Source organism: Euphorbia lathyris, chromosome 7 (genome assembly GCF_963576675.1).
Source record: "Euphorbia lathyris chromosome 7, ddEupLath1.1, whole genome shotgun sequence".
NCBI classification, from domain to species: Eukaryota; Viridiplantae; Streptophyta; class Magnoliopsida; order Malpighiales; family Euphorbiaceae; genus Euphorbia; species Euphorbia lathyris.
Genome location: NC_088916.1, coordinates 56,051,907 through 56,065,882, shown reverse-complemented (window position 1 = coordinate 56,065,882; position 13,976 = coordinate 56,051,907). Strand labels below are relative to the sequence as shown.

Here is a 13,976-nt window from a genome sequence, read left to right as displayed (position 1 = left end):
TATTGGGTTATTGTAGCAGAATGAATAATTGAATTCGAATACTTGGTGATCATGAAATTTCATCAAGCAAAATGATTATCATCAAGATGAATTTGTGACTAATTCTTATGAATTTTTTTTTTATATGTAACATATTGAATTGATAAAGTTTCTTCATGTGCAACATTAGAAAAGTATTGATTGTGATAGTTTATAGCATAATATATCGATGTTGACATAGATTGTAATTCTTTTATATCGTAGATTTAATATTTAATTTCAATTGTAGTTTAATTCAATTTTTGGTTTTTCATTATATTCTAATATATTTCTTAACTAATCTCCTATTTTATTTCATAGAATTCCAATTATAAAAAAAATGAAAATATATTCAAATTACTAAAAAGTACAAATCATTGAATTTTGTAAAAATAAATAAATCATTCACCTTTAATTAAAATTCTATAAAAAAATTAATCAATTATTTTCAAAATTAATTTAATTTAATTTGAATTATTAATAAAAATATATATATTTTTCTTCAAAAAATATATATATATTTCCCCAAAATAAAAAATATATTAATTTCAAATATACATAATATAAAGTTTTTTCATAGAATGATATAAAATTACTTTTTTTTAAACAATGTGAAATTCATTCCTTAAACCAAATCAGCAACAATAGTCTCCTGCAACCAAACTGGAGCAGAAAACGATACAAACTCGCTAGCATTGGACAGGGCATGACGTGCAACGACATGAGCACCCCTGTTCGCTAGACGTGGAGAGAAAGACACTTTATAATCGTGTCGACTACTTAACAAAATCTTACAGTCCTAAATAATTGACCCATAAACAGACAAGTCTGGATCAAACGAATTGACGCTATTAACCACTATCAACGAGTCACTTTCAAACAAAGACATTAATACAATTAAGATAAACACACCAATGTAATGCCTCACGTAGAGCTAAAGCTTCAGCTACTCTGATATCATCGATTAAGGGGATTAGACGGCTACGACAGGCCATAAAGGAACCGTCAGATGATCTAAGTAAAGCTCCCACCCCACTCCGGGCCTCGGCTTTGACAGTAGCCACGTCACAATTGCATTTGACAAAGCCAAAAGGGGGGCGAGACCAACTAATATGTCGTACCTGTGGCACTGTCACGCACGTCGTGTGCTCGTGATCAAGGGCAACAATACCAGCAGTTTCATTCGCGCCGACGATGATGGTAGTGGGCGGCCGGCGCTGCACAGCATGACGGGCAGGAGCCGCGACATCCCCCTGAGGTACATGGCTCGGGCGATTGAGTGCAGTGACGACATCTGTGTGAACTTCTAGGGCAGTGGAAAGGTGACGGGCAGCAACAGGAAGGTTCTTCAGCTGGGACTGGCGCCAAGCAGCAAGGTAGTTATCCGCAAGAGAGATTGTCGTTTCTGGTAATTGGACTTTGCTCTCCCAGACTATCTGATTCCTCTAATTCCAAATGACCCAAAGCGTCATCGCCACCTTGGTTATGGTGTCTTGGTTATTGGACAAGAGTACCTGCAAAATAGAACCCGTTAGATAATCAGGTTGGAATACATCCGTATTGATCCCGGATAGGTTCCAACATTCTTGGGCGTATACACAATCCACAAAGAGGTGATGGTCATGCTCAGAATCAGAATGGCAGAAGGGACACTGCATTGGGATTGACAGTCCCCTCCCTGCCAATCTATGTCTAGTAGCCACACAACCCGAGGCCAGCTTCCAAACAAACATTTTAACTTTTGGAGGAACGTGCATCTTCCAAATTCTACTCCACCCATCATCCTGATTCTCACTCCCATAGCCATCACAAAGCGCTCTATACCCTGATTTACTTGTGTACATGCCATTTTTGGTAAAATTCCACATTGGTCCATCTTCTACTTCTCTAATTGGCAACACCATCCTACACACAATTCTGGCATCTGCCTCAGTTAACAAATCCTCCACTTTTCCTCTATCCCAGATTTTCCTACCTTGGATAAACAGGTCAGCCACTTTTGTATCATCCTGCTGCATAACAGCATCCCCCTGGGCCATGAAAGGGGCCGTAGTGTTTACCCATGGATCTTTCCACACATATATTGACTTACCATTCCTAATTCTCCATCGAACTCCCAGCCTCAACACCTCAATGGCTCTCCAAACACTCCCCTAAACAAAACTAGGATTATTGCCCAATTTGGAGGAAAGAAATGGGTCTCTAGGGAAATATTTAGCTTTGAACATTCGACCCACTAAAGAATTTGGAGTAACCATCAACTTCCAAGCCTGTTTGCCTAATAAAGCAAGATTGAATTTTTGGAGGCTCCTGAAACCTAAACCTCCCTCTCTCTTATCCCTACAGAGCCTATCCCAACTCTGCCAATGAATCGACCTCCTACCCCCTGGTTTCATACCCCACCAAAAAGAATTCATTATCTTCTCCAAATCTAGACAAAGGGATTTAGGCAATTTAAATACACTCATACAAAAAGTTGGCAGAGCCTGAGCTACCGCCTTAATTAGCACTTCCTTACCCGCAGCAGAAAGAAATCTAAACGACCATGCACTTAACCTCTTCCTGAGTCTATCTTTGAGGAAACTAAAAATCGCCACTTTGGATTTCCCAATTAGTGAAGGAAGGCCCAAGTAGCGACCAGTATCCAGAGGATGAAATACCTGAAGAGAGTTACATACCTCATTACGCAGATCCATGCCAACATTCAGACTAAAGAAAATCCCAGATTTTTGCAGGTTGATAGCCTGACCAGATGCTGCCTCATACTCAGATAGAATCATCCCCACTTTGTTACATTCATCCATAGACGCCCTGAAAAACAGGAAGCTATCATCTGCAAAAAAAACAAGTGTGTAATGGTTGGCGCACCCCTAGCGATGAGGCACCCATGGAGGGAACCCTCATCCTCTGCACTTGTAATCAGTTTAGATAAGACTTCAGCACACAGTATAAATAAATACGGCGATAGAGGATCGCCTTGTCTCAGACCCCTACCAGGAGTAATTGGACCCACAAACGTACCATTCAGCGACACAGAGTACTCCACAGTAGAAATGCACAACATGATCCATTCAATCCACAACCCAGGAAAGCCTAATTTTTGCATAACAAGTCTCAGGAAGGTCCAATCTACCCTATCATAGGCCTTGCTTATGTCTAATTTTAAAGCCACCTCACCAATTCTACCCCTGTTCTTTCTCTTCATAAAGTGTAATGACTCAAAGGCTACCATAATACTGTCAGAGATAGACCTGCCAGGGACAAAAGCAGATTGAGACTCAGAGACCAAGAAAGCTAACACAAGCTTGAGCCTATTAGCTAGGACTTTGGCAATCAATTTGTAAAGCACATTGCACAGGGAGATAGGGTGAAAATCCTTCATACACTCAGGCCTATCAATTTTGGGAATAAGGACAATTATTGTGTCATTTAAGTGCGGTGGGAATTCCTTACGGGCTAGATAACCCTTACATGCATTAACAATCTCGGGTCCAATAAGGTCCCAAAAGTGTTGGAAGAAACCCGGATTTAACCTATCAGGACCAGGGGATTTGTCAGGATGCATTTGAAACATTGCAGTTTTGAATTCATCAAATGTAAAAGGGGAGCACAGGTCAGCCTACATTTCAGGCGTAACAAGAGGGGCAAGGGTATTCACAGCATCATAACAAGGGCTATTTGGACCAGCAAACAAATCAGAGAAATAAGCTTTGGCAATAATCCCCATATCATATACTCCATCTACTATCAGACCGTTCACATCCCTGAGATGGCGAATGGTGTTCCTCTGCTTTCTTGCTTTGACACAGGCATGGAAAAACTTAGTATTTTGGTCCCCCTCAAGTAACCAGAAATTCTTAGCCCTTTGTTGCCAATGTATGGCTTCAGAATCAAGAAGGGAATTCAATTCACTTTTGGCCTGAAGGAATCTGACCACATCAGCCGGTTCACTGCTATCCACAAGCCTATCCAACTTCCTCTTACAAACCTCAATTTGCTTTCTAAACCTCAACCGATACTTCTTCCCCCATTGCTCCATACTGCTGGCACAGGCTGCCAGCTTTGTAGCAAGGTTATGACAGCTACTACTTAGCCAACAAGTCCTCACCAGCACCTTGAAATCAGGGTCAGACAACCACTCTTGTTCAAAACGAAAATGACTACGCCTCACACTTCTAACCGGGTTATCAAACTCAAGAAAAATAGGTGCATGATCAGAGTAAGCTGAGATCAGAGTCCGAAGCCGATGAGTTAGGAATCTGTCTGCCCAAGCACTAGTGACCATAGCTCTATCCAACCTCTCCCTGACCCATAGCCTAGTCCCCCGACTCCTCTCCCACGTGAATTGACTGCCCTGTGTAGGGAGATCAATTAGCAGATTCTCTTCCACCGCCTCCTGAAAATGGCGCATCAACCCTTGAGGGTAGCCTGGGCCCCCAAGCTTCTCCGAATCAGAAAGAATACAATTAAAGTCCCCGATCACTAGTAAAGGGAGGATCGAACAGGAGCACAATTGAGTCAAGAGACTCCAAGACCACACATGATTGGCTCGGTTAGAATGACCATAGAAGCCAACTAGCCTCCAATCCCCCTTCTCAGCGTCATGTATCTGAACTTCAATATGGTGGTCAGAGAAAGTAACTACCGAAGCCATATCAGATTTCCTCCAAAGTAGGGCAATGCCCCCACTCCTACCTCTACAATCCACAGTGAAAGAGCCTTCAAATCTGAACTTCCTCTTCAAACCGTCAATACAGGAATTAGTAACCAAAGTTTCAATCAGAAAGACCAAATCCGGCTTGCTTGTCTTAACAAGCTCGCCGAGAGACCGAACTGCACGGGCATTCCCCAACGCAGTTCCAGCTTAGGCAATTCATAATCCTCGGCGGGCCTGCTCTGCAGACCGCGCCGTTTCTGTGTCATTAGAAAGGGAAGAATCTACTTGGCTCGTAGAAACTGTCCCCTTCGGATTGTTTAGGATCTGATCAGACCCGTTTCCCTGCAGCTTATTCACAATAGCCTGAACTGAAACCGAATCCGGTCCTGCACGCCTACGCTTTCGATCATCTGCCAATTCAAGACCCTCATCATCACTATCCACAGCCATACTCACTATCTCCCCCTCCTGCACTGGCTGTAAAATTGGATTCCCTTTCCCTGCAACCATCTTACCCTTCAACGTTGCCCCCTCATGTCCCACAGGGATATTCTCCTTCCCGGCTTCCTTACCCCCACTCGACTGCCCTACTTTTATAGCTTTAACAGTGTTCTCCACATATTTCCCACTACCAGAATTGACGGTCATAGCCTGACTGCCCGGCTCTCTTAGCCACTTCACACTCAACACATCCCCGCCCCTGCGTACAGGGGCCTTCAACCAGTCCCCCCACTCCTTAGTGATCTCCTCAGGTTTCAAAGTAAAGATTTTATCACAAAATCTGTCAGTATGCCCTAACAGCCCACATATATAGCAGAACGATCCCAATCTCTCATATTTGAATGATATATAAGCCCATTCCTCCTTTCCCTTTCGGATTTCTTCATCCTTTTCAGCGGCTTACTTACATCAATAGAGACTCTCAGCCTCATAAATTGTCTTCGTAATCCGGTATTATTATTGATATCATAAGCCTGAAATTTACCAATAAAGTCTTCAATCTGTCTACCCACCCCCTCCGACATAGACCCAATAGGCAAGTCATAAACCTGAACCCAAAAGTCAGCAATGTACAGGTCAACCAAGTCAGGTGACGGTTCATCTTTCCAGAGAGAAACCACAAGCAAGTGGTTATCAAAAGACCAAGGGCCCCCTTCCACTACACGGGCCAAATCAATAGCATGGAAAAATTCGAAGACATATTTATTGTGTGAAAGCTCTGAAATAGCCACACCCCTGCCTGGTCTCCATATTGTGGCCATTCTAGCCTTCATGGCTACAGTGTTAATAGAGCGCTCTGTGAGAAACCGACCAATCAAGGTAAGCCCTCCGTTCTTAGCAATAGGTTTGGATGATGGTCCACTAAGGTCTAAGGCTTCCTCCTCTCCATCCGACAATGATAGGTTGCCAACGGCCCTCTCCATACCAGCCATAATTAACACAATAGGCTAGGGAAACAACTATGGCAAAAACAGCAGAAACAGAAACACAACCTGCACAACCAAATACACCCACAACCACAAATCCACCCACAGGGCCAATCCACCAGACACAAAGAGCAAATAGAACCGATGAACCAATCACAGACCTCTCAAAGGATACAGCCAACAATCTAGAGCAAAATTACCAAACAGACAAGTAATGCCAGCAGCACAGACCGCTAACAAAGACACAGCCAACAGTCCAGAGCAAGATTGCCAACCAAGACAAGCAATACAAGCAGATACAGCCAATAACCACACACAGGGACACAAGATTGAGAAGAAAGAACTAACCCGACAACCGACTCGGGAGTGAAATGAAGCCGGAGCAGATCCGAGTCTTGAAACCGGCGGGAATCCCCAATCCGTGGAGCTACGGCAAAACAGGCGGCCGAAAAACCAGGGAAACGGCAGGCCAAACGGAGCAGGCGCGCCTCAGACCAGCAAAGCAGAAACAACCGCGCCTCAAAAACAGAGAAACGCGACCAAACTCGCGCACCAAGAGGATGCGAAAAACAAACCGCTCACAACCCTATCTCAGCGCCGGAGGGACAGCCAACCTCCCACGGCCGACGGCGGCGGAGAGAAAGGTAAAGAAATCGGCGCCGGAGCTCAAGAGGTTTCGTCGGCGGAAGCGCAGTTGGCGGAGGGAACAGGGTAATCGCAAAACGCCAGAGGGACGGGGGCGGTTTTTAGCATTAAAAGTAAATATGTCAATTTATTTTTTTTTTTTAAAAATTTGCGCAATGCACTTACATTAAAGAAGAAAGAAAAATCCCCACCAGACCCGGATGTGATTCGAACCCATGACCTCCCAAGGCATATGTAAGCTCTCAACCACTAGGCTAAAAGCTTCACCACAAATATATCAATTTATTTATCTAAATTATATAAAAGTTCCATATCTTGTGCATCGCACGAGTTTTCGACTAGTATTTTATATAATTATAATTATTTTGTGCAATTCAATTAAGTTAAGTTCAGTTCAGTTCAGTTCAATAGCATTCAGTTCAGTTAATTTAATTTCAGTAAAAAAGAATAGGACACTCTTTCGATCAGTGTCCCTTTGACTAAAATCAGGTCAAAACTATGCCAAAAATATATTGAAACATTTGTACATAATCCCCAATGAACCATATGCAAAACTAATTTCATGAGTTAGAAAAAAAAAATGGAATTACAATTAGTATATAAAGGAATAAAAGACTCAAAATTTGCCTGTAAAGTGAGTTTTCAGCATAATTATTACCGAATTCTAGCTAAAAACACTAAAAAGATGTTAGTTTACTCTTATTTCTTTTTCCTTTTTTTTTATCTTTTCACTTTAAAAATAATAATAATTTTAGGTGTTTAGTTAGAATATGTCCAACAGTCTCTTAGTTTGGTTTTTAAGAAAGAATAAAAATCAGCTCCAACAGCCTCTTAATGGCTTCTTAAGTCACTAAAAAAATTACATCCTTTTTATTAATAAAAAGTCTCCCACTCTACTTTTACACCCTGTTTTCAGCTCAGTAATTTATCATTACTTATTATAATTATAATTATTTTTTCATTATTTTTTTTCATTGTTATTATTAGAATCATTATTATTTTTATAAGATTTTTATTTTAATTATTGCTATTTTTAAAGGATTACATTATTATTTCAGTTTCAATAGGATTCAATTCAGTTTAATAGCATTCAATTCAGTTTTTTCGATAAAAAAGAACAGTCTTAGTGCTCTTTATTTCATTCTCTTTATTAGTAAATATAACAATAATTAATAATTTAAGGGAAAATTACAAAATTGGATCAAATGAGAGATCCATTTACATATTCAACCCATTTACTCAGCCTACTACATATCTAGACTTTTTTGTGTGACTTTCCCATAATACCCCTAACCTTTCCTCTTCCCCCTTCTCCTTGGTGGTTACGCCAACGGTTGGTTGCTCTTCCATTAATGATTCCCATACTTTTGATCTTCCTATCTTCTTTTAAATTGCACGAAATCTGCACCATTTCTCCAATTCACCATGTATTTCTCTTTGTCCTCTTTTCATCTTCCTAATCCTAGAAAATGAAACCATGGTTCTTCATCTTCATCTTCATGTTCCTGCTCGTTCCTTGGTTTCTTTCTTCTTATTACCATCAAAGAAATGATTATTCTACGTTATTTCCATCGTTTTCCCAGTTTATCATATTGTTTTTGTCGAAAAATGTAAGTATATACTGTTTTCTCTGCGTTTTTTCCCAGAAATCCACTTAGCATATGCCGTTTTCGCAAAGTCTACAGGGAGAAATTTATCGATTTAACTTCGCAAAACGATGATTACGCGAAGTTTGCGAGGTAATTCGATAAATTTCTCCCGCAGACTCCGCATAATCATCGTTTCGTGAAGTCAGAGCGTCACATTTCTCCTCGCAGACGTCGCGAAATCATCGTTTCGCTAAGTAAAATCACCCTCTTCCTTGCACATTTATTTTCGCATACTTAGCGAATCCTCGTTTCGTGAAGTCAACCCTTCCTTTTTTTCTGACTAACACAATTAAATTTTTCTAAAGGTGGTTGAATACATAACATCCCGCAAGAAGACGGTGTCCTTGGATGCAGATGGGATGACTTTCCTTCTAATACAAGGAGAAATTCCCATCAAGATTGGTCACATTCAACTTTAAAGTGATTAGTTAAGAGTTATTGTGTCAATCTTGTTATGTACCGTAAGACACATCCATCCCAAAAAGTCTAGACTTCTATTTCTCATCCCAAAAGGTCTAGACTTCCAATACATGGAGAAATTTCCGTCCACATTCGTTACATTCACTTTGAAATGATTTATTCACTTTGAAATGATTTGTTAGAAGTTTATTGTGACAATCTTGTTGTAAATTTTGATAATGTTACGATTTTAGTGTTGTTATTGTGGCAATCTTGTTGTAAATTTTGATAATGTTATGATTTTAATGTTGAAATCCCTTGTTGTTGTGCCTTTTTGTTATTATATACCGCTTTGCAAATTTTGTTAAAAACACGTTCGCATATGCTAATTGAAATCATCAACTAAACCAACGTTAGCTTCACATACTTCGCGAAATCATCGATTTCGTGAAGTTAGACGGAAAAGAGACAGCCAGGCCATAAAATTACAAACATATTGAGGATATTATAGGAAAGTCATACAAAAACAGTTTAAATATGTAGTATGTTGAATAAATGAGTTAAATATGTAAATGGATCTCCCATTTGACCTAATTTTGTAAGTTTCCTTAATTTTAATGATAAAATAATAAATAATGACAAAATATGAGAAACATTGTTAGAGATGATATGTATTAATCACTTTTAAACCATTAAGAGCAAATTATTTATATTTTTTTTTGATAAAATTATTTATATTATTATTAAAGAGTGCACTAAAAGTCTCTTTGGGAATGCTATTAGGCACCTCTTGTTTGTTTTTATACCTGAAAAGACTGTTTTTTGGAAAATCGGTTTTTTACAACAGGCTGTTTGAAAACAATTTAGTTATAATACAAATTAGCAAATTGAGAAACAGTAGATGAAATTTAACCCTGCCCTACCCTTGGTTATGAAAAAAATAAAACATGCAACCCACATTAAACAACCCCATCCTTGAACTCCAAAATGCTTCCCAATTTATCTTTTTAACGGGGAAGAGCAGAAAAAGGAGATAACATATATGATTATTATTTTTTTTTTAAATCCTGATGGTAAATATTTAGATGGCATTTTCGAAGGAAACAAGGAAGTACAGATGCAGAATATGGTGCAAAATAAATAAGTTAAAGGTGCTGCTGTTGGGATGATGGTCTTGCTTGCCCAACTACTACCTATGATAAATTGGAGTTGGACACCAATTTTTTATACAGGCGAAAAATGGTTGTTAGATAATTACACTTTATCATCATGGAACCACCATCTCGTCTCTTTCGGAGATCTCCCGCTCTTGCAATTCTTCACATACCTATCATTATCAACCGGGCGTTGCTGCACAGAAGTAGTTTTATATGATGTATAAGAAATTGCCTTAGCTAGAAAAGTAAATAAGGGTGAAGGAGATGCAGTGGATGCAATATTTTGTATGTCTGAAACCAACCTTCACAGTTGCACTTGAAAGCATGGAGAGAATGCTGATACAAATTGAACTGACTGTCATAGCAGGGGACCAGGAATCATACAGAATATCTGAAATGACAAATGGAAAAATAACATGATGATTCCAAGCATTCTTTGTTGACAAAGAAGCGTAGACACAACATTCACACAACTGGGCAGTGAAGGACAACTGAATATTGAATGAGAACCTAACAAAATCTAAATACATGATGCTATATGGTTAATACAAGTAAAATAACTCAGTTTAGAGATTTTTGCAATCGGCCTTATAGTTACATTCCACTCAAATTGCAAAGACAGATGAAGGCTATGGAATTCTATTTTGTATGATCAGATGCACACAAAAATTGACTCCAGTATTCCAGACAACATATTCGCAATGCTCTGAGAGCATTGATTCCAAGGATAAACTATCAATCACGAGATTTCAAATGATCAGCAATGGTATAAAAGTGCCTCACAGTACACACAAATTCATAGGGGAACTCACTGACACACGCTTCAAAAAGCTCAACAATGCAACTGCATTTACAACATAGATGATCACCTTGACCCTAATAATTCTAACCTTGAGTGTTATATTTTGTCACCTCTCTAAGCCTTAAGCATCTAAGACATTTATAAATAAATTGCGGTCTATAAACGTAGCTGAAACAATGCAGGTGGTTTCAAATGTCAAACACCCTTGAATTAACTTTAGCTTTCCATATAACTATGTCAAGGTGATCTGATATCAATTGTCATAAATTGAAAGGACAACCAAATGGTAACTGCTTACAAAACTGAAGATGGTCAGTATCAGTAATAACATTAGACAGCCAAAAACCAGTAATAAGTTACACTACTGGATCAAATCATGTGGACAAGATCCAAACTCATGATAAACATTAGCTAGAAGTAGAAAGTGCTCCTATGAATTAGAGAAATTATACTGAAGCTTGGAATTACAGTATAATCCAACACAATTAATCAATGAATACCATCAAATATGGCATTCATAATCAAGAGGTATGGATGGATGCTTAATCACTTCAATTATATATCATATTCAGGCAGCTAAAATGTTTGTTGGCGAACAGTGTTTATTTGAGTAAGCTAAGTTACCAATTGTCTGCAAGCATGCAATATCCTACAGCTTTTGAACAATTAATTGGATGCCTCGCAGCTGTAGCATAATCAATAAAATACGTAGTATTTTTATTTTGAATATGATTTGCTGCTATGATGTTATCTAGAACTAGGGTCCGTTTGTAGCTGAGCTTTTTACCACAGGAGGTTCACTAGGAATAGCAGAGCTAAATACTGCCAAGATCTCGTGCAGTTAAAACTGCACCTAATCAAGAGCTATGATTCCATTAAATAACACATAAAAACAGAGTCACGTGAAGGTTCTATTAGTGAAAAAACTAAAAGAGCAGAAGTCCTCCTGCAAGTATTGGATACGGATTTTCTCTTTGACTGTGCCTATCAGATAATTTTGAAGAAGCTACCACGATAAAAGGTTCAGCAGACATGTGGGAAGATAAACAGATTGCAGCTAAAATCAAGCAGTATGGTTCAGCAGCATGAATTCCGAAACTAAACAGAATTGGACTTCCATAAAATTCATGAGAAAACATAAAAACATTTGATGTGAAAATATAAGCCAAAGTTGAGAGTAATATGATTACAGGAGTAACTAATAAATACCGAAGTTAAAAAGGGGGGTGAAACATAAGTTCAGGAAGGCAAGTCAATCAATCACATGATATTAGAATGAAGATACAAAATATATGGAGACAAGGCAGATACCTAAACATATATGTCCATTACTGTAGATGTGAGGATGGAGAGGAGCTGGTGGAATAAAAATCACCTGTTAAATCAAAACAAAAACCCTAAAATTTTAAACCCAGTCAAAAGCAAATTACCAAAATGAAAATAACAAAGTTTGCACATAGGAATCCCTAATGACTAACCTGAGGTGCTTCCATGGGGTAATGTTCAGGGAAATCAACTTGAAGCTGAAAAGTTTCATTCGCATATATAGTTCCTGGGGCTCCGTGTACTTCTATCACCCATCTGTAACCACACAAAAATGATCAGAATCCAAAATTAACACTCAAAGCAATAAGAATATTTCGAAAAAAGAAAGAATGATAAAAGCAGTACCGTTGAAGATTATCGGTGACTTTGTGTTTGAAACCTGCTGGAGGATTCAACTGCCATTCAGCGAGCTCTTTTTGCAATCTATTACATGCGATCTTGCTTAAAGCCTACGCAAAATCTGAAAGTTGAACAAAAATAAAATAAGATGAAAGATCAGGAAACGCAGTATATAAAAAAAAACCTTGCGTGATTGAGCGGAGGAGCTAGTCATGGTGATGTGGGAGAGGGAGAGAAGATGAATTGGGGGAAATTGGGGGGAATGTCAAATTTATCAGGATTGGATTGGATTGGCTAAAGATTAGAAAGAATTTAGTGTGGGAAATGGAATACAGTGGTTAGATTCTGCAACTATCAAATTGCACGCTCGCACTGGATTCTTCTCAATGTCGGCGTTCTCTACACAGAGCTTCCATCGAATCGATTCGATTTTAATTTTTTACGTAATCGGTTTTAGCCACGGCCCACGGTTTGAGGGTTTGATTTGAAGCATAGTTTACAAAACTAGATCAAATGGGAGGTCCATTTACATATTTAACCTATTTACTCAACCTACTACATATTTAGAGTGATTTTGTATGACTTTCCCATAATACCCCCAACCTTCCCACTTCTCCCAACTCGAACGGCCGCTCCCCCCTTTCTCCTTGGTTACGCAAAAAGTTGGCTCTTCCAGTAATGATTCCAAGACTTTTGATCTTCCTATCTTCCTTTAAATTGCACGCACCATTTCACTAAATCACAATGAATTTCTTTTTTTCCTCTCTTGATTCTGCAACTTCCTAATCCTAGAAAACGAAGTCATGGTTTTTCATCTTCCTGTTTCTGCTCGTTAATTGGTTTCTTTCTTTTTGTTACCATCAAAGAAATGGTTATTCTACGTTATTTCCATCGTTTTTCCCAGTTTATCATATTGTTATTGTCACTTTTAAGGGTGAAAGGCGCGAAAAATGTAAGTATTTGCTGTTTTTTCTGCGTTTTTTCATGAATACACTTCGCGTAGTCGATGTTTTCGCGAAGATCTGCGAAGAGAAAGAGCCTGAAACGTGACGATCTACTTCGTGAATCGATTAGTTCGCGAAGTCTGCGAGTAGAAAAATTCATGATTTTCCTCGCAGACTTCGCGAAAGCATCGATATGCGACGTAGATCGTCACGTTTCAGATCTCGCATACCTCGCGAAAACATCGATTAGCGAAGTAAAATCACCTATTTCCCTGCACATTTACATTCGCATACTTCGCTAATCCTCATTTCGCGAAGCCAAAATCGTCATTTTTCATGCCTAACACGATTAATTTTTTCTGAAGGTGGTTGATTACATAACATCCCTTTCTAGAAGGCGACGTCCTTGGATGCAGGGGAGATAACTTTCCTTCATGTATAGGGAGAAATTTCCCTCAAGATTGGCACATTCACTTTAAAATGGTTGGTTAGGAGAGATTGTGCCAATCTTGGTGTGCACCATGGGACACGCCCATTCCAAAAGGTCTGGACTTCCATTTCTCATCCCAAAGGTCTGGACTTCCTGTAGAGAAAGAAATTACTCATCCGCTTC

General features: G+C 39.1%; 1 protein-coding gene across 1 annotated transcript; it reads right to left on the bottom strand.

Annotated features, from left to right (window-relative positions):
• Window positions 1–9,823: 9,823 nt before the first annotated feature.
• LOC136201196 (probable ubiquitin-conjugating enzyme E2 18) lies at window positions 9,824–12,869 on the bottom strand. Its single transcript, XM_065991791.1, has 6 exons — window positions 12,604–12,869; window positions 12,426–12,529; window positions 12,233–12,335; window positions 12,066–12,129; window positions 10,255–10,343; window positions 9,824–10,145 (listed from the first exon to the last, which is right to left on the bottom strand). The coding sequence occupies exons 1-6, from the start codon at window positions 12,631–12,633 to the stop codon at window positions 10,050–10,052; spliced, it is 486 nt and encodes a 161-aa protein (XP_065847863.1). The 5' UTR covers window positions 12,634–12,869; the 3' UTR covers window positions 9,824–10,049.
• Between the last annotated feature and the right edge of the window lie 1,107 nt (window positions 12,870–13,976).

What these genes read in the sequence shown, in the direction of transcription:
- LOC136201196 (XM_065991791.1), bottom strand. Translation starts at nt 12,633, where the DNA reads ATGACTAGCTCCTCCGCTCAATCACGCAAG. An exon ending in GTCACCGATAATCTTCAACG is followed by an intron (nt 12,336 to 12,425) that starts GTACTGCTTTTA and finishes GTGTGGTTACAG; the next exon opens with ATGGGTGATAGAAGTACACG. An exon ending in TAATGGACATATATGTTTAG is followed by an intron (nt 10,344 to 12,065) that starts GTATCTGCCTTG and finishes TTGTCATTTCAG; the next exon opens with ATATTCTGTATGATTCCTGG.